General features: G+C 41.9%; 1 protein-coding gene across 4 annotated transcripts in view; it reads right to left on the bottom strand.

Annotated features, from left to right (window-relative positions):
* The window catches only part of MACF1 (microtubule-actin crosslinking factor 1), a 407,350-nt gene that overhangs the window by 102,039 nt on the left and 281,786 nt on the right, over positions 1 to 23,525 (bottom strand). For all 4 annotated transcript variants that reach the window (XM_025361749.1, XM_025361739.1, XM_025361720.1 and 1 more), the window contains 8 exons: positions 18,890 to 19,056; positions 17,009 to 17,165; positions 14,602 to 14,719; positions 7,588 to 7,650; positions 6,668 to 6,909; positions 5,718 to 5,847; positions 3,949 to 4,148; positions 26 to 521 (listed from right to left, as the gene is read on the bottom strand). In XM_025361749.1, coding sequence (XP_025217534.1) covers positions 26 to 521; positions 3,949 to 4,148; positions 5,718 to 5,847; positions 6,668 to 6,909; positions 7,588 to 7,650; positions 14,602 to 14,719; positions 17,009 to 17,165; positions 18,890 to 19,056 — 1,573 coding nt within the window. The remainder of the gene's footprint in view (positions 1 to 25; positions 522 to 3,948; positions 4,149 to 5,717; positions 5,848 to 6,667; positions 6,910 to 7,587; positions 7,651 to 14,601; positions 14,720 to 17,008; positions 17,166 to 18,889; positions 19,057 to 23,525) is intronic.

The following is a 23,525-nucleotide window of genomic DNA, read 5'->3' as shown; positions in this document are numbered from 1 at the left end:
AAGTATGTTCTTCACTCCAACTTACCTGCAAGGTCTTCTAAACCTTGGAGAGGCAGGGCAACTGTCTCCAAACGCTTCTTCAGTTCATCCTTGAGGTATTGCTCACCAATGAGCACTGAGAGTTCATCGCACAGTGTCTGAGCCTCCTTAACCTCGTGGTCTAACTGCTCCAAGTCAGATCGAATTTCACTGGTCTCTTCCAATTGCTGCTTTACAGCCTCTGGTTGGGTGCTGATAGCTGACTGGCCACTCAGCCGTTGTCCAACTGCCCTCACTTTCTCTGATAAGTCCTGGAGCAGTTCCTGGTACTGGGTGCTCTTAACAATAGCTTGGTCAATTTGGGTGGAACGGGAGTTGAGTTTGTCAGTCAGCTCAACCCATTTCTGATTGATGCTCTGGAGTTCTTTCTGTACTTGGCTGGTGGATAGAGAGACATCTCCAGGGCCTGTTAGGATGCCCTGAGCTGCCTCATTCAGTTGTTCATGCTGTTGCCTGCGTGCTTCAAATTCCTTTAGCATAAACTGAAACAGAAATGACACCAAGATGTTTAGACAGGAAAAAAACAGATCTATCTAAAAGCAGTGTCAGGCCAGGCACAGTGGCTCGCGTCTGTAATCGCAGTACTTTGGGAGGCCAAGGTGGGAGGATCACTTGAGGTCAGGAGTCCAAGACTAGTCTGGCCAATGTGGCGAAACCCCGTCTCTACTAAAAATACAAAAATTAGTGGGGCGTGCTGGTGAACACCTGTAGTCCCAGCTACTTGGGAGGCTGAGGCATGAGAATTGCTTGAACCCAGGAGGCTGAGGCTGCAATGAGCTGAGACACCACCACTGCACTCCAGCCTGGGCAACATAGTGAGACCTTGTCTCCAAAAAAGAAAAAGCAGTGTCAAAACAAAAACTGATGTTGGATTGTGCCAAATAGTGCCAACTACTTTAAAAAATAAACCAGAAAACTAAAGGACCGGGCTAGTAGGCTGAGGCAGTATCACTTAACAATTGCTTAATAAAAACTTACTTTGAAAGGCTCAGTGATTGTTCCTATTTTATTTCTTTTCCTTATTTGTCCTATTCTGTTTCAATGTCAGTTACTAAGGCCAGACATGGCTGAGAAATTAAAGTTGGCATTCATGTGCTTTGCCATGCAATACCCAAGCCTCTGAATAGGGAGTTCAGAACACTGGATCCCAGAGCCAGCTGTATTACTAGCTGGGCTTGCCATGTCAACTCTCAGTGTCTGTTTTTCTTAGTTTCTTTCTTAGAATTTGAAGAGCATATACAATCTGTATTTTATAATATAGCATAATTAGACAAAGAGCTTCTTTAAGGCAATGACTACGACTTTTTATTTCTTTTCTATCCCTTGCTGCTGTCATCAAAAAAGTTAAGATTACAGGATCTGGAGTCAGACTGTGTTCAAATCCTTGTTCTGTTACCTACTAGCTGTATGACCTTAGGCAAGATTTAATAAGTTCTCAAACCCCAGCTTCCTCATCTGTAAAATGAGGACAGTAGAGTACTTATTTTGGCTGTTATAAGGATTAAATGAGATAATTTATAGAAAGTACTCAGCATTTATACTGCACAAAAATAGGACAGTAGAGTACTTATTTTGGCTGTTATAAGGATTAAATGAGATAATTTATAGAAAGTACTCAGTATTTACACTGCACAAAAATAAATAAGACACAGCCTCACAAAATGACAAATGTATAAACAATGAACTATAATAAAATGTAACAAAAGGAAAAATGATTAAACACTGATGTGAACATGCAACACAGAACTGTGAAAGCATGGAATAGGGTGATTAATTCCGTTGGGGATGACAAATGGCAGAAGACAGAAATCAGGAAAGGCTCCCCAGATGCGACAATAAAGAATGAGTAGTTCTCCAAGCAGAGAAGAAATTAAGGCTGGTGAAAGGCACTTCAGGGGAGGGTCTAGGATTAGCAGACATACACAGATCAAAACCATTTTCATAATACTAAGATGTTAGTTGCCTTTTAAAATTTCTGTGCTGTCACAAATGTTCAATGATGTTTTCCAGAGGCTACATGGTGCTTGATATTGTAACAGATATGCAGAAGCAGATATAAGAATAGCCTATTAAGCCAGAAATTAAGATTTGCAAAGACATAAAACAATGTCCCCCCTCCTTTTTTTTTTTTTTTTTTTTTTTTTTTTTTAAGAGACAGAGTCTCGCTCTGTCGCCCAGGCTGGAGTGCAGTGGTGCGATCTCGGCTCACCGCCAGCTCTGCCTCCCAAGTTCACGCCATTCTCCTGCCTCAGCCTCCCCAGCAGCTGGGACTACAGGTGCCTGCCACCACACCTGGCTAACTTTTTGTATTTTTAATAGAGACAGGGCTTCACTGTGCTAGCCAGGATGCTCTTGATCTCCTGATCTCATGATCCGCCTGCCTCGGCCTCCCAAAGTGCTGGGATTACAGGCATAAGCCACCACGCCCGGCCAATGCCACTCTTATCATTAAACTTTTATGTTTCAGAAAACGCTATTTTTTCATTAAAAATATGTTATTTAGGTTAATGTGATGGTTTTACCATTGCTATTTAAAAATTTTAAATATATACTTTTAAAATTCCTCAGTATTTTAGTACAATAAATGTTAACAGATAAACACAAGCTCTGGGGGATCCTCAGTAATTTTTCAGAGAATAAAAGGGGTTCTTGAAACCAAAAAGTTTGAAAACCCCGGATTAGAAAAACATTTGTAAGTAGACTAAATAGGACTCAATAATTACCTGGATGCAGGAACTGAAAGAAACAGTTCCTTCAAAAAGCACTCTTAGGTCTTAACTTAAGGAACCTGGTAGGTTGAGAAGACATGGACCAGGCTGTGGGAGAATGTAAAAGAAGGAAAAGCCTCTAGGCAGGATTTCATTGGAAATGACATAATTTTGACCAATCGAAATTTCTTTCTTTTCTTTTTTTTTTTTCTGTTTTGAAGCAGTTTTTGCTCTGTTGCCCAGGCTGGAGTGCAGTGGCACCATCTCTGCTTGTGGCAACCTTTGTGTTATGGGTTCAAGCAATTCTCCTGCCTTAGCCTCCTGAGTAGCTGGGACTACAGGCACCCGCCACCACGCCCAGCTAATTTTTGTATTTTTAGTAGAGGCGAGGTTTTACCATGTTGGCCAGGCTGGTCTTGAACTCCTGACCTCAGGTGATCCACCCACCTTGGCTTCCCAAAGTGCTAGGATTATAGGCGTGAACCACCGCACCCAGCCTGACCAACCTAAATTTCTACGATGTTAGGCACTTAAATCAATTTTTTTGAGGTTTGATCACAGAAAATCCTATGTAAAGCCAGCAGATATAAGATATTAAGTAATGTGGATCCTATCACAGGGGATTACAAGTGAAAAAAATTTTTTTTTTTTTTTAAAACGGTGTCACACTATTGTCCAGGCAGGAGTGCAGTGGCATAATCTAGTCTCACTGCAACCTCTGGCTCCTGGGTTCAAGAGATTCTCCTGCCTCAGCCTCCCGAGTATCTGGGATTATAGGCACGTGCCACCACGTCCGGCTAATTTTTTGTATTTTTAGTAGAGATGGTGTTTCACCATGTTAGCCAGGATGGTCTCGATCTCTTGACCTTGTGACCCGCCCACCTTGACCTCCCAAAGTGCTGGGATTACAGGTGTAAGCCACCACGCCTGGCCACAAGTAAAATATAATTCCATAATTTAGACAGAAAAACTGCCCATTCTCATATCTACTCATCTTACTGTCTCTGTTAATAATAATAAGAGTTTTTGACTGTTTACTATTTTACAGGCACCATGATTAACACCTTATAAATACCTCATTTAAACTGAGACTCTGAGAGATTAAATGACTTGTCTACGATCATATGAAATCTACTTACTGGGAGAAACATTCAAACCCAGTTTCATGTGATTCCAATTTCTTTGTTGCTATATTGCTCACCTGGACCTGTTGCTTTTGTGCATTCAACATGTTGGGGTCAATAGACAGGGGCCCCAGCACTCCCATCATCAGTTCTTTCTCCATCATCCACGGCCGGAGCTGGGATTCTGCAGCCTGGAAGCTGGCCAGATGACCTGCAGATTCCTCTAGCTGCCTTTGCCGAGCCACAGTTACCTCAGTGGCCCTTTCCCATCGGGAATCTGTAGAGAGGAAATGAGGGAATGTATTGCTTTACTCTCATCAACAACTGGCCTGATCCCCAAGTTATGTTCCTAATATACTGCAGGAAATGACCCCAGAAGTGTTATTTATTTATTTACTTATTTGAGACAGCGTCTCACTCTATCACCCAGGATAAAGCGGTGGCCCGATCATGGCTCACTGAAGCCTTAACCTCCTGGGCCCAAGTGATCCTCCCACCTCAGCCTCCCAAGTAGCTGGGACTATAGGCATGCGCCACCATGTCCAGTTAATTTTTTATTTTTTGTAGAGACGGGATCTCCCTATGTTGCCCAGGCTGTTCTTGAACTCCTCAAGTGGGAAGATCACTTGAGCCCAAGAGTTCAAGGCCAGCTTGGACAACAAAGTAAGACCCTATCTCTGCAAAAAAAATTTAGAAATTGGCTAGTTGTGGTAGCACATGCCTGTGGTCCCAGCTACTCAGGAGGCTGAAGCAGGAAGACTCCTTGAACCAGGGAAGTCAAGGCTGTAGTGAGCTATATCGTGCCACTACACTCTAGCCTGGGTGACAGAACAAGACCCTGTCTCAAAAAAAAAAAAAAAAAAAAAGGCCAGGCAGGGGGCTCACACCTGTAATCCCAGCACTTTGGGAGGCCGAGGTGGGCGGATCACTTGAGGTCGGGAGTTCAAGACCAGCCTGACCAACATGGAGAAATCCCCTCTCTACTAAAAATACAAAATTAGCTGGGCATGGTGGCACATGCCTGTAATCCCAGCTACTCGGGAGGCTGAGGCAGGAGAATCACTTGAACCCGGGAGGCGGAGGTTACAGTGAGCCAAGATCATACCATTGCACTCTACCGTGGGCAACAAGAGCAAAACTCCATCTCAAAAAAAAAATTAAATTAAATTTTAAAAAATTCATCTATGCTGTTTACAGTTCAATATTATGAGCACATAATTTATCTAAACCCTTTATTGAATATTTTTATTATTTCCATCTTTCATTTTTATCATCAATATTCTTTAGTTCTTTAGTTATGCTTTTTTGGAGACAAGGTCCCCTTCTGTTGCCCAGGTTGGAGTTCAGTGGCACAATCATAGCTTACTACAACCTTGAACTCCCGGGCTCAAGCAATTGTCTCACCTCAGCCTCCCCAGTAGCTAGGACTCCAGGCTCACACCACCACACCTGGCTAATTTGTTTTTCCTTACTTTTTGTAGAGACAGAATCTTGCTATGTTGCCCAGACTGGTTTGAACCCCTAGATTCAAGCAATCCTCCTGTCTCAGATTCCCAAAGTGCTGAGATTACAGGTGTGAGCCACTGTTCCTGGCCTCTCTTTGGTTCCTGATTACAGCAGATTATCAGTTTGACTTGCCCAAGAAACCCAAACTTCTGACTCTTTGAGTGGAATTTCTAATTTTCTTCCCAATTCAGGCTCATGCTCTGGCCCTATCTGGGCCCTAATTGCTTATTTATAAAAATTAACTAAAAATAATTCCTGTTGTATAGGATGTGCTGAAATTCTCTACTTGCTTTGAAGATGAGTAACTTAGCAAACTTGCAACACTCCTGTGAAAACTTACTGAGTTCTTCTTCAATTTTCTTCCAATTTTCAGCTTCCTGTGAGTTGGGATATGTCACCAGTAATCCGGCCAGGGCTTCCTTTACTTTTTGAATTTTTGGAGAATTCTGTTCCAATTCAGCCAGGAAGGCCTAGGAGAAAGAATGCCATGCATGCCCTGAGATTCTGGACAGGAAACGAAGCTGTGTGTGTGGTAGAAATGATTGGAAAACTGGGCGGTTATTATAGGTTCTACTAGGATCCTATCAATGACTTGTTTAATGATGTTAAGATACTTAACCCTTCTATTTCAATTTTTATTTTAAACTGAAAATCTAAATGGCAGGATCTGAGTTTCTTTTATGTATAACACATCAGTAGAACTCAATAGTTCTACTATTGAGAATTATAGTAGAAGGAATTATTAATCCCAATAAATGAAAAATACCAAGATATGATGATAACACATCTTGAAGGAGATGAGATGCTATGCTCAATGGGAATATTAAAAGTTTTGGTGAAAATTTCCTACAGGATTTTCTACGGTCTTATATCTTCTGACATTTTTCCTAGTCTCACATGTGAATCTTAAGAATGAACTGTAATCAGTTATTTAGATCCCTCCAAGAACTGGAAAGGTACTTTGATAAGAATGGTTTGTTTTGCTTACAGCATCATATAGAAAATGAGATCCCATTCTCAATGAGCTAATGATTCTGGGGAGGGCTATTCTTTTTCTGCAAACATATCTGGTTTTGTTTCTGAATCTAACTTATAACAATTTCTAATTTCATAAGAAAATTCTCTAGGAGAGTTAAGGCATATTAATCATTTAGAAAGTCAAACACACTGCCCATCACAGCCTGGATTGTTGCCCATGTCTCTCTCTCAGATGCCTGGGCTTGGGCAGGAACACTGGTACAGCTGTCTCTTCCTCTTGGTGTTGGGAGGCAACTAATGTAAACACAATACCTTGTTAGATTCAGCTTGGGCTTTCACTGTTTCTGTCTTGGTTGGAGATGACATGGCATCCATGGATTTCAGGACTTCCTCTTTTGATTCTAGCCACTGCAGCACAGAGTTTGCCTCCTTCTGAACCTCCTCCATTCTGTTGAGGATAGCCTGAAGGCTTTCCTGGCGTTCATGAAGTATTCCACCCAGTTTCTCATACTTCAAGTTTACATCTGACATGTCACACTGGATCTCCGTCAGATCTAGTATCATAGAAACAGAAATCAGATTGGAGACAGCTCTTCGAGTATGTTCCTTGACTCCTCACTCCTAAATTACTTGCATCCCTCTTACTCCTTCTAATGAACTAGAGATTATCTTCCTGCTAAATCATACAAAAGTTCCTGTTTATAAACACAAAACAAAAGGATTCTCATTAATCTGCATTCTGGTTTTGGCATTATGTACTCAGATGTATACCTTAAAATGCTAAACATGGGAACAATAAAAGTGAAGGGAGCAAAGTAAGAAATTAACCTTAGTGTACTACTAGGATTAAGGTGCTTGGAGTATTCTTCCATTCCTTCTTCTCCAAACTACAGAGAAGTCACCTAGCTGGGAGGCTGAGAGCTAGACTAGATTACCTCTAGTATAACTTCTTTAAAATTCAAAGATTAACATATATTTTCTTTGAGTTCTTTCCCTATTTGCCTTATCTAGTGATCCAGTCTACTGTTTTTCTACAATACCTTTAGCTTCAGGGGCTGCCAACCTGTTTATGGTCTACAGCCAGAAAACCACAGTTGCTTCTCCCCAGATTTTTATCCTCACACCCATTCTGGCAGCAGTTCTTCCACACATATTGCAACATACACAGATGCAAACATGGACACTGTCCTAACACATCCAACAAAGAAGCACTGTTGAAATGGCATTCTCACCTTTGCAGGTGTGGTATCCGTTTACACTGCCTACAGAGCTTCCTACAGAGGGCAGTATGGAACCTGAGCAGAAGGACAGGGAGACAAACAGGGCAAGACCAACGTGTTAGGAATACATGTAGGCACTGAATTTGTCCTTTGGCCCTCACTTTAAGCTTAGGTATCAGGAAGTTAACACAGCACAAGACAACATAGTCATGGAAAGAGACAAATTACTTTAGCTGCCAGGCAACAAAATGTCACTCGAGGACCTTAGCAGGAATGATTCTTAATCCTTTCTAGAGGAAATTCATATTCCCTTCTTATTAAATCTCCAACTTGAATTCTTTGGATGCTGCCCTAATTCTGTAAAGCAAGTACTGGTAAAATTATTAAGTCTAGAATGGTACTTGCCATATTTTGGAATGAGCTTTTATAATAAAGCCAGAAAGTTTTACCTTTTATATCAATGTCTTTCAATATAATAAAAATGAAAATAAGTATTATTAAGGACATAAAAAGCAGCCTGTTTTTTCTTTTTCTTTTTTTTTTTTTTTTTGAGACAGAGTCTCACTCTGTCGCCCAGACTGAAGTGCAGTGGCATGATCTCGGCTCACTGCAACTTCCACCTTCCGGGTTCAAGCAATTCTTCCATCTCAGCCTCCCAAATAGCTGGGATTACAGGCGCCTGCCACCAGGCCCGGCTAATTTTTGTATTTTTAGTAGAGACGGGGTTTTACCATGTTGGTTAGGCTGGTCTCAAACTCCTGACCTGAGGTGATCTGCCTGCCTTGACCTCCCAAAGTACTGGGATTATAGGCATGAGTCACCGTGCCTGCCCTAAAAAGCAGCCTTCTTCTAATAAAGACATTAAAATGAACCCTTCATATATTGTTTCTAAAGGAAGATTATTTGCCTTTTCTTTCATAACCTCTTCTTGCTCACCTTTCCCCAAGAAAAAACAGAAATCCTAAGTGCCAATAAATATGGCTCATCAACATTCCCATAAATTGTGCTTTGGGCCTTTGGCTCTGTTTCTAATCACTATAATTTCACATACATTCTCCCCAAACTGATTCCTTATATTTCAGAAAAGTTTCACAAGATAGGTAAAAACCAGGTGATGTAATGATAAATATTATACAGAAATCTGAAAAATATTCATAATGATATTTTAAAACGACAGAAAACTCTTGTATGCACTGACTTCACTTTATAAAAAGTTATGTGCAAGGTTATATTACGAAATAGTTGGCCGGGCGCGGTGGCTCACCCCTGTAATCCTAGCACTTTGGGAGGCTGAGGTGGGTGAACTGCCTGAGCTCAGGATGTTCGAGACCGGCCTGGGCAACATGGTGAAATCCCATCTCTACTAAAATACAAAAAATTCGCTGGGTGTGGAGGCGGACGCCTGTAGTCCCAGCTACTGGGGAGGCTGAGGCAGGAGAATCGCTTGAACTCAGGATTTAGTGAGGTTGCAGTGAGCCAAGATGGTGCCACTGTACTCCAGTCTGGGTGACAGAGCGAGACTCCATCTCAAAACAAAAACAAAATAGTTGTGGGCCAGGTGTGATGGCCCACACCTGTAATCCCAGCACTTTGGGAGGTTGGAAGTTTAAGACCAGCCTAGGCAACACAAGACCCTGTCTCTACAAAAAAATGTTAAAAAAAAAAAAAAAAATTAGGCATGACAGTGCACATTTGTGGTCCTAGCTACTTGGGAGCTTGAGGTGGAATGACTGCTTGGGCCTAGGAGGTCAAAGCTACAGTGAGCCATGATCACACTACTGTCCTCCAGCCTGGGTGACAGAGGAGACCCTGTCTCTAAAAACAAGGAAAAAAATTAGTTGAATTACGGTGGTGATTATAAAACTTTTAAATGTTAATGTTATTAATTTTCAATTAAAAAATACAAAATAGAAAAATCACATTCCATTGCAGTGTGGTGATGGAAAAAAAGAAACTGGACTAGTAAGTAGGTAGCAGAAGGAGGTACTAACCAAGGTTGTCACTAACTCAGTATGTAAGCCTTAATCTACAAACACAGTTTCTTCTGCAGGATTTAAAGATAATACAACCTACTCTGTTAACTCTCATGGGGTAACTGGGAAAAGATCATGAACCAACGTATGTCAAAGTACTTTACGAAACAGAGCTACATAAATGTAAGGTACTGAAATATATATGGTTTTTCAGAGTTGGAGGAGAACTTTGAGAGCACTCAGGATAGTAATTTTCAAACTGATTTTCAAAGCACCCTAAAAAGGTGCTTTAGGGATTGTGGTTAAAGTTTGGTTTAAATGTAATATTCACAGACATTTCTAACTACTTAGAAATGATAATAAAACACACATGTTCAATTATGCTGAATTCTACACCTTAACCCACCAGATAAAACCAATTATGCTGCTTTTCCGGGGAAAGTAAAACAGCTCCTGACACGTCTAAGCATCTATTTTAACTTATTTTTGAGTGTCCCTGATTGGAAAGGTGGTAGCTCTTCACCAGCAATTTATTTTTTTTTATTTTTATTTTTTTTTTTTGAGGCGGAGTCTCGCTCTGTCGCCCAGGCTGGAGTGCAGTGGCCGGATCTCGGCTCACTGCAAGCTCCGCCTCCTGGGTTTACGCCATTCTCCTGCCTCAGCCTCCCCAGTAGCTGGGACTACAGGCGCCCGCCACCTCGCCCGGCTAGTTTTTTGTATTTTTAGTAGAGACGGGGTTTCACCGTGTTAGCCAGGATGGTCTCGATCTCCTGACCTCGTGATCCGCCCGTCTCGGCCTCCCAAAGTGCTGGGATTACAGGCTTGAGCCACCGCGCCCGGCCCTTCACCAGCAATTTATGATATTCAAACCTGTCCATGTTCACTCATGTATACTATACAAAGAAAAACATCTATAGCATATGTGTAATACATTAAATAACATGACCAAAAATATAACACAGCTTGCTCTCTGTACATCTACACAGTTCTCACTGGGACAGAATTGTGTAATAATATAATTCCTAACACTTCAAGTCAGTTGGACAGTTTTTGTCCTCAATGTCAGTCTTAAGTGTTTTCTATGTGTAAGAGCCCTCATTAAATATTCTTAGTGATTTAACTTTGAAACAATAATTTCTTATTACATCACTTTCAAGTTTCTAGCTCAATTCAATCAAAGCCTGTTATGATATTGTGAAGTCAACTTTTAAAAACATTTGTCATCATTTGCAAATACTTAATATGTGTGAACCATATTTTCTGGATACAATGAAACCAAACAAAATTTAGAAATAAATTAGATAGGCTGGGCCCGGTGGCTCATGACTGTAATCCCAGCACTTTGGGAGGCTGAGAAAGGCAGATCACAAGGTCAGGAGATTGAGACCATCCTGGCTAGCATGGTGAAACCCCGTCTCTACTAAAAATACAAAAAATTAGCCAGGCGTGGTGGCGGGCGCCGGTAGTCCCAGTTGCTCGGGAGGCTGAGGCAGGAGAATGGCATGAACCCAGGAGGCGGAGCTTGAAGTGAGCAGAGATCGCGCCACTACACTCCAGCCTGGGCGACAGAGCGAGACTCCGTCTCAAAAAATAAACAAACAAACAAACAAATAAATAAATAAGATGGTGAAGCTGTCATCCAATAATCTTCCTTTTCAAATTTTTATATGCATTGAGGTAGTCTCAATATTCTTACTGATGGATTTCATTACAGATAAATGCTATAAAATAACGTATAAGGGAAACTTATGCCAACAAAATGTTATTTTTTTTTAAATTTTTTATTATTTATTTATTTATTTTTTGAGACAGAGTCTCACTCTGTCTCCCAGGCTGGAGTGCAGTGGTGCAATCTCGGCTCACTGAGAGCTCCGCCTCCCGGGTTCAAGCCATTCTCCTGCCTAAGACTCCTGAGTAGCTGGGACTACAGGCGCCCACCACCACGCCCAGCTAATTTTTTGTATTTTTAGTAGAGACAGGGTTTCACTATGTTAGCCAGGATGGTCTCGATCTCCTGACCTCGTGATCCACCCACCTCAGCCTCCCAAAGTGCTGGGATTACAGGCGTGAGCCACCGAGCCTGGCCACCAACAAAATGTTTTGTTTTATGTAGTAGGGTTCTATATGAGATTTCTGTTTTTCTACATGAAATTTCTGTTCTATATGACATTTCTGTTTTTTCTCTCTCTTTTTTAAAATGATCTAGTCTAGGAGTCAGTAAACTATAGCTCACCAGCCAAATCTGGTCCTTCATCTGTTTCAACAAAGTTTTACTGGAATACAGCCACAACCACTCATTTCTATTAATGTATTGTCTTTGGCTGCTTTTGTTACAATGGCAGAGGTAGGTATACAACTGTGACAGAGACCATATACCCTGCAAGCCTAAAATATTTACTATCTGGCCCTTTATAGGAAAAGTTTGCTGCCGGGCGCGGTGGCTCAAGCCTGTAATCCCAGCACTTTGGGAGGCCGAGACGGGCGGATCACGAGGTCAGGAGATCGAGACCATCCTGGCTAACACGGTGAAACCCCGTCTCTACTAAAAAATACAAAAAACTAGCCGGGCGAGGTGGCGGGCGCCTGTAGTCCCGGCTACTCGGGAGGCTAAGGCAGGAGAATGGTGGGAACCCGGGAGGCGGAGCTTGCAGTGAGCTGAGATCCGGCCACAGCACTCCAGCCTGGGTGACAGAGCGAGACTCCGTCTCCAAAAAAAAAAAAAAAAAGTTTGCTGACTCTGATCTAGTCACAAACGAGTAAGTCAATGGACGTAGAGGTTGTTATATCACCAATTCCCTAAAATGTTGTCACTTGTGGATAGTTCCAAAATGTCTTTTAACTTTAGAATACTATAGAAAAGTGCACATTTTCAGAAAGCAAATAAATTTTTCCTTTACTCGTTAAGTGACTACAGGAGTGCACTATCATAGACTAGTAATAAAATCTATGGGATCTCAATTAACAACGAGCAAGTGACTGAGAACTCATATGAGATTTTTTTTTTTTTTTGAGACACAGTCTCGCTCTGTCACACAGGCTGGAGTACAGTGGCGCGATCTGGGCTCACTGCAACCTCTGCCTCCCGGGTTCAAGCAATTCTCCCCCATCAGCCTCCCGAGTAGCTAGGATTACAGGTGCAAGCCATCATACTTGGCTAATTTTTGTATTTTAGTAGAGACGGAGTTTCACCATGTTGGCCAAGCTGGTCTCAAACTCCTGGCCTCACGTGATCCGCCTGCCTTGGCCTCCCTAAGTGCTGTGATTACAGGCGTGAGCCACTGTGCCTGGCCTTCATATTAGATTTTGCTTCAAGGACTTAATTTGCAGTGAAAGATTATATACACATGTGAGCACAATCTTTGTACCCCCTTTGAAGTACTGATTTCTTTTTTTTTTTTTTGAAATGGGGTCTTGGTCTGTCGCCCAGGCTGGAGTGCAGTGGCACGATCTCAGCTCACTGCAACCTCTGCCTCCCAGGTTCAAGTGATTCTCCTGCCTCAGCCTCCCGAATAGCTGGGATTACAGGCACGAGTCACCAGGCCTGGCTCATTTTTATATTTTTAGTTGAGACAAGGTTTCACCATGTTGGCCAGGCTGGTCTTGAACTCCCGACCTCAAGTGATCAGCCCACCTAGGCCTCCCAAAGTGCTGAGATTACAGGCATGAACCACCACGCCCGGCCCAATACTGACTTATAAATACTTGCTTCTTCCTGGATATCACACTCATACCTATCCAGGCTTGCCCAATTTTTTTTTGAGACGGTATCTTGCTCTGTCTGTTGCCCAGGCTAGAGTGCAGGCACCATCGCGGCTCAATGAAACCTCCATCTACCAGGTTCAAGCTATTCTCATGTTTCAGACTCCCCCGTAGCTGGGACTACAGGCGCATATCACCATGCCTGGCTAATGTTTGTACTTTTTTTTTGAGACGGAGTCTCACTCTGTCTGTTGCCCAGGCTGGAGAGCAGTGGCGTGATCTCGGCTCATTGCAAGCTCCACCTCCTGGGTTCACACCATTCTCCTGCCTCAGCCTCCTGAGTAGCTGGGACTACAGGCACCCGCCACCATGCCTGGCTAATTTTTTGTGTTTTTAGTAGAGACGGGGTTTCACTGTGTTAGCCAGGATGGTCTCAATCTCCTGACTTCGTGGTCTACCCACCTTGGCCTCCCAAAGTGCTGGGATTACTACAGGTGTGAGCCGCCGCACCCTGCCTAATTTTTGTATTTTTAGTAGAGACAGGGTTTCACCATGTTGCCAGGCTGGTTTTGATCTCCTGACTTCGTGCCTGGCCAGTACCCAAGTTTAAAGATGATGCATACTCATCCCATTTACACGTTCAAAAAAGGGAAATTCTCAAGATGAAAATCTTATTTTAATTATTCTATGTTCATTTGATAGTTCTTTTTTTTTGTTGAGATGGAGTCTCGCTCTGCCGCCCAGGCTGGAGTGCAGTGGCATGATTTCGGCTCACTGCAAGCTCTGCCTCTCAGAGTTCTTTTTTTTTTGAGAAGGAGTCTCGCTCTGTCGCCCAGGCTGGAGTGCAGTGCTGTGATCTGGGCTCACTGCAAGCTCTGTCTCCCGGGTTCACGCCACTCTCCTGCCTCAGCCTCCCGAGTAGCTGGGACTATGGGCGCATACCGCCATGCCCGGCTAGTTTTTTTTTCTTTTTTGTAGTTTTAGTAGAGAGTTTTGTAGTTTCACTGTGTTAGCTAGGATGGTCTCGATCTCTTGACCTTGTGACCTGCCCACCTTGGCCTCCCAAAGTGCTGGGATTACAGGTGTGAGCCACTGCACCCAGCCATCTGATAGTTCTAAGTGGGCCAACTAGTTCATTTACTTTTCCTATCATGGGAAGGAATTTTGCAAAATGAAGCAATGTTATATAGCAAAAGGGGTGACAGGTCAGGTTGCAGGGGAAGACTGCTTTGGGGATGCACTTTGTTTTCATACCCAACCTTGATTTTCACTTTAATTGTATAAAGAGGCATCTCCAAAGGCCAAAAGCAAAGAGCAATTTTTATTCACTATATTTTGAAGAGCCCGTACTCACCTGTCTTGCCTTGGGAATCAGGTGCTGTGATTTCCATGATGAGATTTTCTAAAGGAGTACCTTTGCAATTGATTTCTTCCACCAGAGTTCCCTTACTTGCCCAGTCATCTAGTAGACTCTGTTTAAAGAAGAAAATGGCTAAATGTAATATCTGGGGCTTTTTCCTCATAAGTAGGGACACCAATTCTATATATACTCTCTAGTGTTTTGACAAGCATTAAGAGACCATCCTTCTGATTTATTTATTCATTTATCAAACATCTATTGAATATTTACTATATGCCTGGTAGCATGCCAAGCACTGGGGTATAAAATAGAATTATGACACAATTTCTAAAATCAGAAGCTCAGATTATCAGTTGCATTATAATGTGATAAATGCTATTATAGTATTATGGACAGTCTGTGAATTCCAAGAGCACAAGAGGAGCTCTATCTAATTCTGTCTAGAGGAAGGAAAGCTTTGAGTTAAGATAATGGCTGGGCATCGTGGTTCATGCCTGTAATCCCAGCACTTTGGGAGGCTGAGGCGGGCAGATTACTTGAGGTCAGGAGTACAAGACCAGACTGGCTGACATGGTGAAACCCTGTCTCTACTAAAAATACAAAAAAAAAAATTAGCCAGGCATGGTGGCAGGTGCCTGTAATCCCAGCGACTCAGGGGGCTGTGATGGGAGAGTTGTTTGAACCTGGGAGGCAGAGGTTGCAGTGAGCTGAGATCACGCCATGGCACCCCAGCCTGGACAACAGAGTGAGACTCTGTCTTCAAAAAAAAAAAAAAAAAAGTAAGATAAGAGTTTGCCAGACTGACAAGAGGGAACAACATGCATATAAAGATGAAAAAAGAAATAGTAACTGGAGGATAAATGAGGAGCTAGATATTGAGGTACAGAAAAATATATAGAATCATAGGCTATACTTTGCATTTATTAAGGAAACTTTATATTGGGTTTGAAATCAAAGATCCAAGTACCATAGAAATCCATTAGGAAACAATGGCATTTGCTCTAAGACAAAAGTACCACATCATGTTAAGTCTCCAAGATGTCTCCTGCCATAGTTGTAGGATTTTACTCCTTTCAGAGCAAGGACACCATTCTAGCCTTCAATGCCCTCCTCCATACTGAATATCCCTGACAATCTACTTAGTTTGCTTTTGACTTTAAGCTGCAGAGAAAGGCACAGAGCCCTACTCATATTGCCTAATTTCAAACTGACCCTTGGTCACTGCTTGTCAGTTCCTTAACTAATCACTTTTTTTTTTTTTTGAGACAGAGTCTCACTCTCTGTCGCCCAGGCTGCAGTACAGTGCGCCATCTCAGCTCACTGCAACCTCCGCCTCCCCAGTTCAAGCAATTCTTTGCCTCAGCCTCTCAAGTAGCTGGAATTACAAGTGCCCGCCACCATGCCCAGCTAATTTTTGTATTTTTAGTAGAGATGGGGTTTCACCATCTTGGCTAGGCTGATCTTGAATTCCTGACCTTGTGATCCACCCACCTCGGCCTCCCAAAGTGCTGGGATTACAGGCGTGAGCCACTGCGCCTGGACATTAATCACTCTTGATTCTGAAGAGCCACAGTCCCCAAACTGTGACTTGACTCACAGAATATTTTACATTTTTGAGGAAAATACAGTTGTGACATCTGTTGAACACCATATGAACAACTACTAAGTTCTTTGGACCTAACTTCTTAGCAAGTAGAAGTATTAGGAGTTTTTTTGTTTTGTTTTGTTTCTTTTTTTTTTTTTGGCCTTGAGGTGCCATGACAAATTTCTTAAAACACCATGGGCACTGTGAAACAAAAATGTTGGGAAAGCTCTGTCCTAGGGAATTCCCAACAGCAAACGCTCCTGGCACCAGCTCTGTGAAAGCAATCAAACTATTCTCTTTCATCTGCTCAAGATAAAGTGTGCTTTACTGAGAAAATAAGCATAAGTGCATGACAGTTAGAGGCATATTTGGCTTATTTCAACAAAAGGAAGACTCAGGTTAGAGGTATAAGCAGAGGCTGGATGATTACGGATCAAAGACAGTACAGAAGGAATTTTGCAGGGAATGGGAGGAAGGTTGGTCCCATCCTTGAAGGTACCTTCCAACCATCTGATTCTAGCTTTTCCTTTATTAGCTGAAGTAGTACTAGTTCTTCTATCCTCAATTTCCTGATAATATTATCTGGTTACTTGCTCAAATATATTTGTCTAATTCTCAAACATACAAAGAGAGTGTATGCTTCTCAAAGACTATGGGTAGATTGTTACCACATAAAGAAAATGGAGGAATTTCTGTTCTGATGCAGAGTAACAACTTGGATTTCTCATACATTTCCCCACCACAGCTGGAGGCCAGTTAATACAAGTATTCAAACCAGTGCCTATTCCAATTCTTGGAGTCCCTTTGTTCACCTACCTTCAGGTGTTCAATCTGCTTTTCTAACTCTTTAGCACTCATAGAAGTTTCTGTAGGTGGAATACTCCCTTCAGTTTCTTTCAGCCATTTCTGGAAGGTCCTGACCAGTTTCCGGAATTCATCCAACTGTTCCTGGCAAGATGATGCATCTTTCTCTCTGTCAATGAAGCAGTTTTGTTACTTGCCAGACTAAGTTTTATAAAGTCAACTTGAGCTAAGACTAGCTCATTCTGTGACTCCAGACATCAGTTACTTAACATGGCCTTTCTTTCTCATAATCTTTTCCACAGCAGGTTTGGCTGAACAACCACATATAATGTTAAAGAGTACCAAACTCAGGAATATATTGCCCTTGTTTGGACATTTCTGAGGAAAGAAGTCTTCAATCTTACTCCAGGCTAAAGCGAAAGTGAGAAAAACTAAAGGGAGGCTGCTATTTAGGTACCGTGATACAATGGAAAGAATACAGGCTTTGGATCTCGATTCCAGCCATGCTACATTTTAGCTATTTGACTCTTTCAAGGACCAATTCAAATGCTGATTGCTTTAGCAAGGAAGGTGCTGAAACTGAGGCTCACAGAAGTTAGGTGATTAGTTCTAGATTAATCACGCCAATGAATAAACTAAATCAAAAGGAAAGTTTTGGAAATGGCCATATCTATCAGACAGATGTAAATTCAGAAATCCTGATTCCTCATACAGTAAAAAGGCCCTCAGTATAGGGGAAGAAAAACAAAAGCTTTCTTCACCTTTGTCCCCATCCTCTCCATTAGATAACCTGCTGCTAATAATGTTGGTTTGAGCGACTCTTTTCTTCTAATCACTAAGGCAGTTATCTGCTAAATCAAGAACATATTTATGGCTAAACTGAGATAAGAAGTCTTGTTCATGTTCTTAAATCCATGTGAGGCTGTCCAGTGGGGAACCATGGCTTTTCAACAGGGACCAAAATCAGCCAGCCTTATCATATACTCCCTTGTTTGCCTTGAAAGAAGAATCCAGATACTCCTCTAAAACAGCAACTTAAATGTGGTCAAAACAAGCAGCAGGGCTGGGCATGGTATATAATCCCACCCAGCATGTTGGGAGGCCAAGGCAGTAGGATCGATGAGGCCAGGAGCTCACAACTAGCCTGGTCAACATAGCAAGACCCTGTATCTTAAAAAAGAAAAAAAAAAAAAAAAAGCCAGGGGAGTGCCAACATAACCCTTAATTATGTCTAGGAAGTCTCTTCCAATTTTTCTCTTCTTTCAAAATTATTCTATAATCTTACTTGCTGCCTCAAATTTGTTCTGTTTGGTCCAAGTGGCCTAGGCTTCTGATCACAAAGAGAAGGAACTCATCCCTATTTTCTGTTAGCTACTATTAGAAAAACCACTAAGTGGCTGGGTGCGGTGGCTCATGCCTGTAATCCCAGCACTTTGGGAGGCTGAGGCGGGTCAATCACCTGAGGTCAGGAGTTCGAGACCAGCCTGGCCAACGTGGTGAAACCCTGTCTCTACTAAAAATGCAAAAATTAGCTGGGCATGGTGGTGGACACCTGTAATCCTAGCCATTCAGGAAGCTGAGGTAGAAGAATTACTTGAACCCAAGAGATGGAGGTTGTAGTGAGCCGAGATAGCACCACTGCACTCCAGCCTGGGTGACAGTGAGACTCTATCTCAGAAAAAAAAGAAAAAGGAAAGAAAAAAGAAAAACCACTAAGCATCAAGTAGATTGGTAGCTTTGCCTAAAAAACGGCACTTTTCACCCTCCTATGACTCAGTAGTAGAGTTTTAGATGCCATCTTTTCTGGTAAAGGAAGAAAAGAGAAAAGATCATTTCACTCCATAATAAGAAAAAATAGTTCCCCAATGCTGACCAACACAAGTGATAACTCACCTCTCTTTAACTGTCTTCTGTAGCTCTGTGAAGTCTTTTCTGAGGTTCTGTACCCTGTCCTGATGCTGGGACAGGTCCAGTGCAAAGCCACAAGAGCTCAGTTCAGTGACCAGGTGCTCAAGAGTATCTAGGTTCTCCTGTTGGTCTTCCATTTCCAAATTGAGTTCCTGTCAAGAAAACAAGGATATGTATTAAATCCTCTAATCCTTATAAATATACTCTAAAAAGAAGGAAAGAGGTATGCTTGCCAGGTCAAATGCTAGATCAAAACAATAAATATGTAACTCAGTGAAAAGTTTAAAAACAAAACTAAACTTTTTTTTTTCTTTTGAGACAGAGTTTCACTCGTGTTACCCAGGCTGGAGTGCAATGGCACTATCTTGGCTCACTGCAACCTCCACCTCCCCGGTTCAAGCGATTCTCCTGCCTCAGTATTGCGAGCAGCTGGGATTACAGGCTCCTGCCACCACGCCTGGCTAATTTTTTTTGTATTAAAAAGCCCAATTTAAAAAATCTGATAGGCCGGGCGCGGTGGCTCAAGCCTGTAATCCCAGCACTTTGGGAGGCCAAGACGGGCGGATCATGAGGTCAGGAGATCGAGACCATCTGGCTAACACGGGGAAACCCCGTCTCTACTAAAAAAATACAAAAAACTAGCCGGGCGAGGTGGCGGGCGCCTGTAGTCCCAGCTACTCGGGAGGCTGAGGCAGGAGAATGGCGTGAACCCAGGAGGCGGAGCTTGCAGTGAGCTGAGATCTGGCCACTGCACTCCAGCCTGGGTGACAGAGCGAGACTCTGTCTCAAAAAAAAAAAAAAAAAAAAATCTGATAAATATGTAGGACATCTTCAATTCACTGGAGAGTGGGTAGTTTTGTCTCCTCTAAACAAATGTTCAAAGACTTGGGAGGTACCATGACAGGATGTAAAGAATGAAAGTTTTAGGAGTCAAATAGACCTGATATTCAATCACACTTTGCCACTTACTAACTTGTGATCTTAAGCTACTAAACTACTCTAAGCTTCATGGTCTCTTCTATAAAATGGGGGTAAACACACTATCTCCACTATTATTTAACATTGTACTTAAGATATCAGCCAGGCGCAGTGGCACACGCCTATAATCCCCAGAACTTTTGGGGGCCAAGGTAGGTGGATCACTTTAAGCCCACGAGTTCAAGACCACCCTGGGCAACATGGCAAAACTCCATCTCTATTTTTTTTTTTTTTTTTTTTTTGAGACAAAGTCTGGCTCTGTTGCCCAGGCTGGAGTGCAGTGGCGCTATCTCCGCTCACTGCAACCTCCGCCTCCCGGGTTCACACCATTCTCCTGCCTCAGCCTCTCGAGTAGCTGGGACTACAGGCACCCGCCACCACGCCCGGCTAGTATTTTGTGTTTTTAGTAGAAACGGGGTTTCACCATGTTCGCCAGGGTGGTTTCTATCACCTGACCTTGTGATCCACCTGCCTCGTCCTCCCAAAGTGCTGGGATTACAGGCATGAGCCACCGCGCCCGGCCTCCATCTCTATTTTTTTAAAAAAAGTTAATTTAATAATTAAAAAAGCCAATACAATTAAGAGAAAACAATCTGTGGAATAAGAATTGAAAAAGAAGAGATAAAACTGTATTTGTAGATTACATGAAAGTATATTTGTAGGGCCGGGCACAGTGGCTCACACCTGTAATCCCAGCACTTTGGAAGGCCAAGGCAGGCTGATCACTTGAGGTCAGGAGTTTGAGACCAGACTGGCCAATGTGGTGAAACCCCATCTCCACTAAAAATATAAAAATTAGCCAGGCATGATGGCACACTCCTGTAGTCCCAGCTGCTTGGGAGGCTAAGGCAGAAGAATCACTTCAATTTGGGAGGAGGAGGTTGCAGTGAGCCAAGATTGTGCCACTGCACTCCAGCCTGGGCAACAGAGTAAGACTCTGTCTCAAAAAAAAAAAAAAAAAAAAAAAAAAAAAGCCAGGCGTGGTGGCTCATTCTTGTAATCCTAGCACTTTGGGAGGCTGAGGAGGGAGGATCACTTGAGTTCAGGAGTTCAAGACCAGTCTGGCCAACGTGGTGAAACCTGTCTCTACTAAAAACACAAAAATTAGCTGGAAATTGCTTGAACCCAGGAGGTGGAGATTGCAATGAGCCGAGATTGTGCCACAGCACTCCAGCCTGGGTAACAGAGCAAGTATCTGTCTCAAAAAAAAAAAAAAAAAAGTGTATTTGTAAAACCCAAGATAATCAACAATACAATGAAATCAAACAACGAGGAAGTTAAGTAAGGTAGTAGGATATAAAATTAACACACAAAAATCAATAAAGAAAACTTCAACTTACAATAGCAAGACAAAAGGCTCAATCTTTGTAATCAACTAACAAGAAACATAAAATCTAAATTTTAAAACATTTCTGAAGTTGGGTACAGTGGCTTTTGCTTGTAATCCCAGTTGCTGGGGAGGCTGAGACCCCTGGTAATCACTTGAGCCCAAGAGTTGAGGCTGTAGTGAGCTATGATCATGCCACTGAACTCCAGCCTGGGCAACAGAGCAGGACCCCATCTCAAAACAAAAAAGAACAAAAAAATCAAAAACACTCCTAAAAAACACAAAAGCAGATCTGACTAGATGGAAACACATCCATAAAGTGTATGCATATGTATTTGCCTATGTATATATATGCATTTGTGTGAATAAATACATTTAGTGTGACCCAAATAAAAATGCTAACAAGTTTTTTTCTCTATAACTAATAAAGGTGATTCCTAAATTCACATAGAAAAATAAATACCTATGAAAAATTTTGCAAGAAAAAAAATGAGGAGGACTAGCTCTCTACCACACATTAAAATATACCATAAAGCCTCTATAATTAAAATAGTATGCTCTGGTACATGAATAGAAAGACGAGCAGTGAGCTGAGATCACACCACTGCACCCCAGCCTGGGTGACAGAACAAGACCCCATTCTTAAAAAAACAAAAAAGAAAGAAAAAAAAGAAAATCCAGAAATAGACTCAAAGACATATAAAAATTAGGTATATGATGAAGATGGTTTCTTAAGTTTGGGGAAAAGATGGACTTTTCAAATAAATGTTATAGGTTGGATATCCTTTATGCTTGGGACCGGAAGTGTTTTGAATTCCAGACTCTTCCAGATTTTGGAATATTTGCATTATACTTAGCAGTTGAGCATCCCTGATCTGAAGCTCTGAAATCTGAAGTGCTCCAATGAGTCTTTCCTTTGAGCATGACCTCTGAGTGTCACGTCAGCTCTCAAAAAGTTTCATTTTGGGCCGGGCACGGTGGCTCACACCTGTAATCCCAGCACTTTGGGAGGCCGAGGCAGGTGGATCACAAGGTCAGGAGATCGTAGCCATCCTGGTTAACCCGGTGAAACCCCATCTACTAAAAATACAAAAAGAAATTAGCCGGGCATGGTGGTGGGCACCTGTAGTCCCAGCTACTTGGGAGGCTGAGGCAGGAGAATGGCATGAACCCGGGAGACGGAGCTTGCAGTGAGCTGAGATCATGCCACTGCACTCCAGCCTAGGCGACAGAGCAAGACTCCGCCTCAAAAAAAAAAAAAAAAAAGTTTCAGATTTTGGAGCATTTCAAATTTTGGATTAGGGACACTCAACCTGTATTATGAACAACTAGATAGACATGATACAAAAAGATAAACATGATTCGTACTTCAGAATGAGCTTAAATTGTTAAAAGATTCAAATGTAAAAAAAATTAAAACAAGTTTTAGAACAAAGCATGAATAATTTTTTTCATAACCTGGGTGTGACAAAAATCTTTCAAACTTTGACTAAAAATACGTATTTAATAAAACACTGATAAAATCTTCTGTTTAGAACAAAAATTCCACATTTACATGTCAAAAAACACCATAAGTCAAAAGCACAAACTGGGAAACAATATTTCTAACGTATCACAGATAAAGAATTAATCTCTCTAATATATAAGAACTCTAAAAAAATTTTTAAAACTCTAAAACTCGAGAGAAGACCAAAAATCTTGACCAAAAAAGGACAAAATGCATGAACAGATAGTTCACAAATAAATGACTCTTAAATGTAAAAATATACTCAACCTCGCTTATAAGAGAAATAAAAATTAAAACCACATTCACATATCATGTTTTACCAATCACACCAGAAAAAATTTAAAAGCTTGGTAATAAATTTTGTTGGTGAGGCTGTAGGGGAAACAGGTACTCTAATACACTGCTGGTGGGAATGTGAAACGGTGAAATCTCAAAGGAGGGGAATTTGGCTATTTCTAACAAAACTACACATGTATTTACCCTTTAATGCAACAACTTCACTCTAGGAACTTACTCTGATAGGGAAAAATACACAGTTATTCAGTTGTAATAGCACAATTTCGGAAACAACAACTGAAATGTCCACACATATAAGTCTTGTTGGCCAGGTGTGGTGGCTCACGCGTGTAATCCCTCTGGGAGGCCGAGGCAGGCAGATCACCTGAGGTCAGGAGTTGGAGATCAGCCTGGCCAACATGGTGAAACCCCATCTCTAATAAAAATACAAAAAAACTATCCAGGCATGATGACAGGCGCCTATAATCCCAGCTTCTTGGGAGGCGAAGGCAGGAGAATCGCTTGAACCCAGG

Source organism: Theropithecus gelada, chromosome 1, assembly GCF_003255815.1.
Source record: "Theropithecus gelada isolate Dixy chromosome 1, Tgel_1.0, whole genome shotgun sequence".
NCBI classification, from domain to species: Eukaryota; Metazoa; Chordata; class Mammalia; order Primates; family Cercopithecidae; genus Theropithecus; species Theropithecus gelada.
Note: the sequence above shows the minus strand (reverse complement) of the source record. Positions and strands in the feature narration are given on the sequence as shown.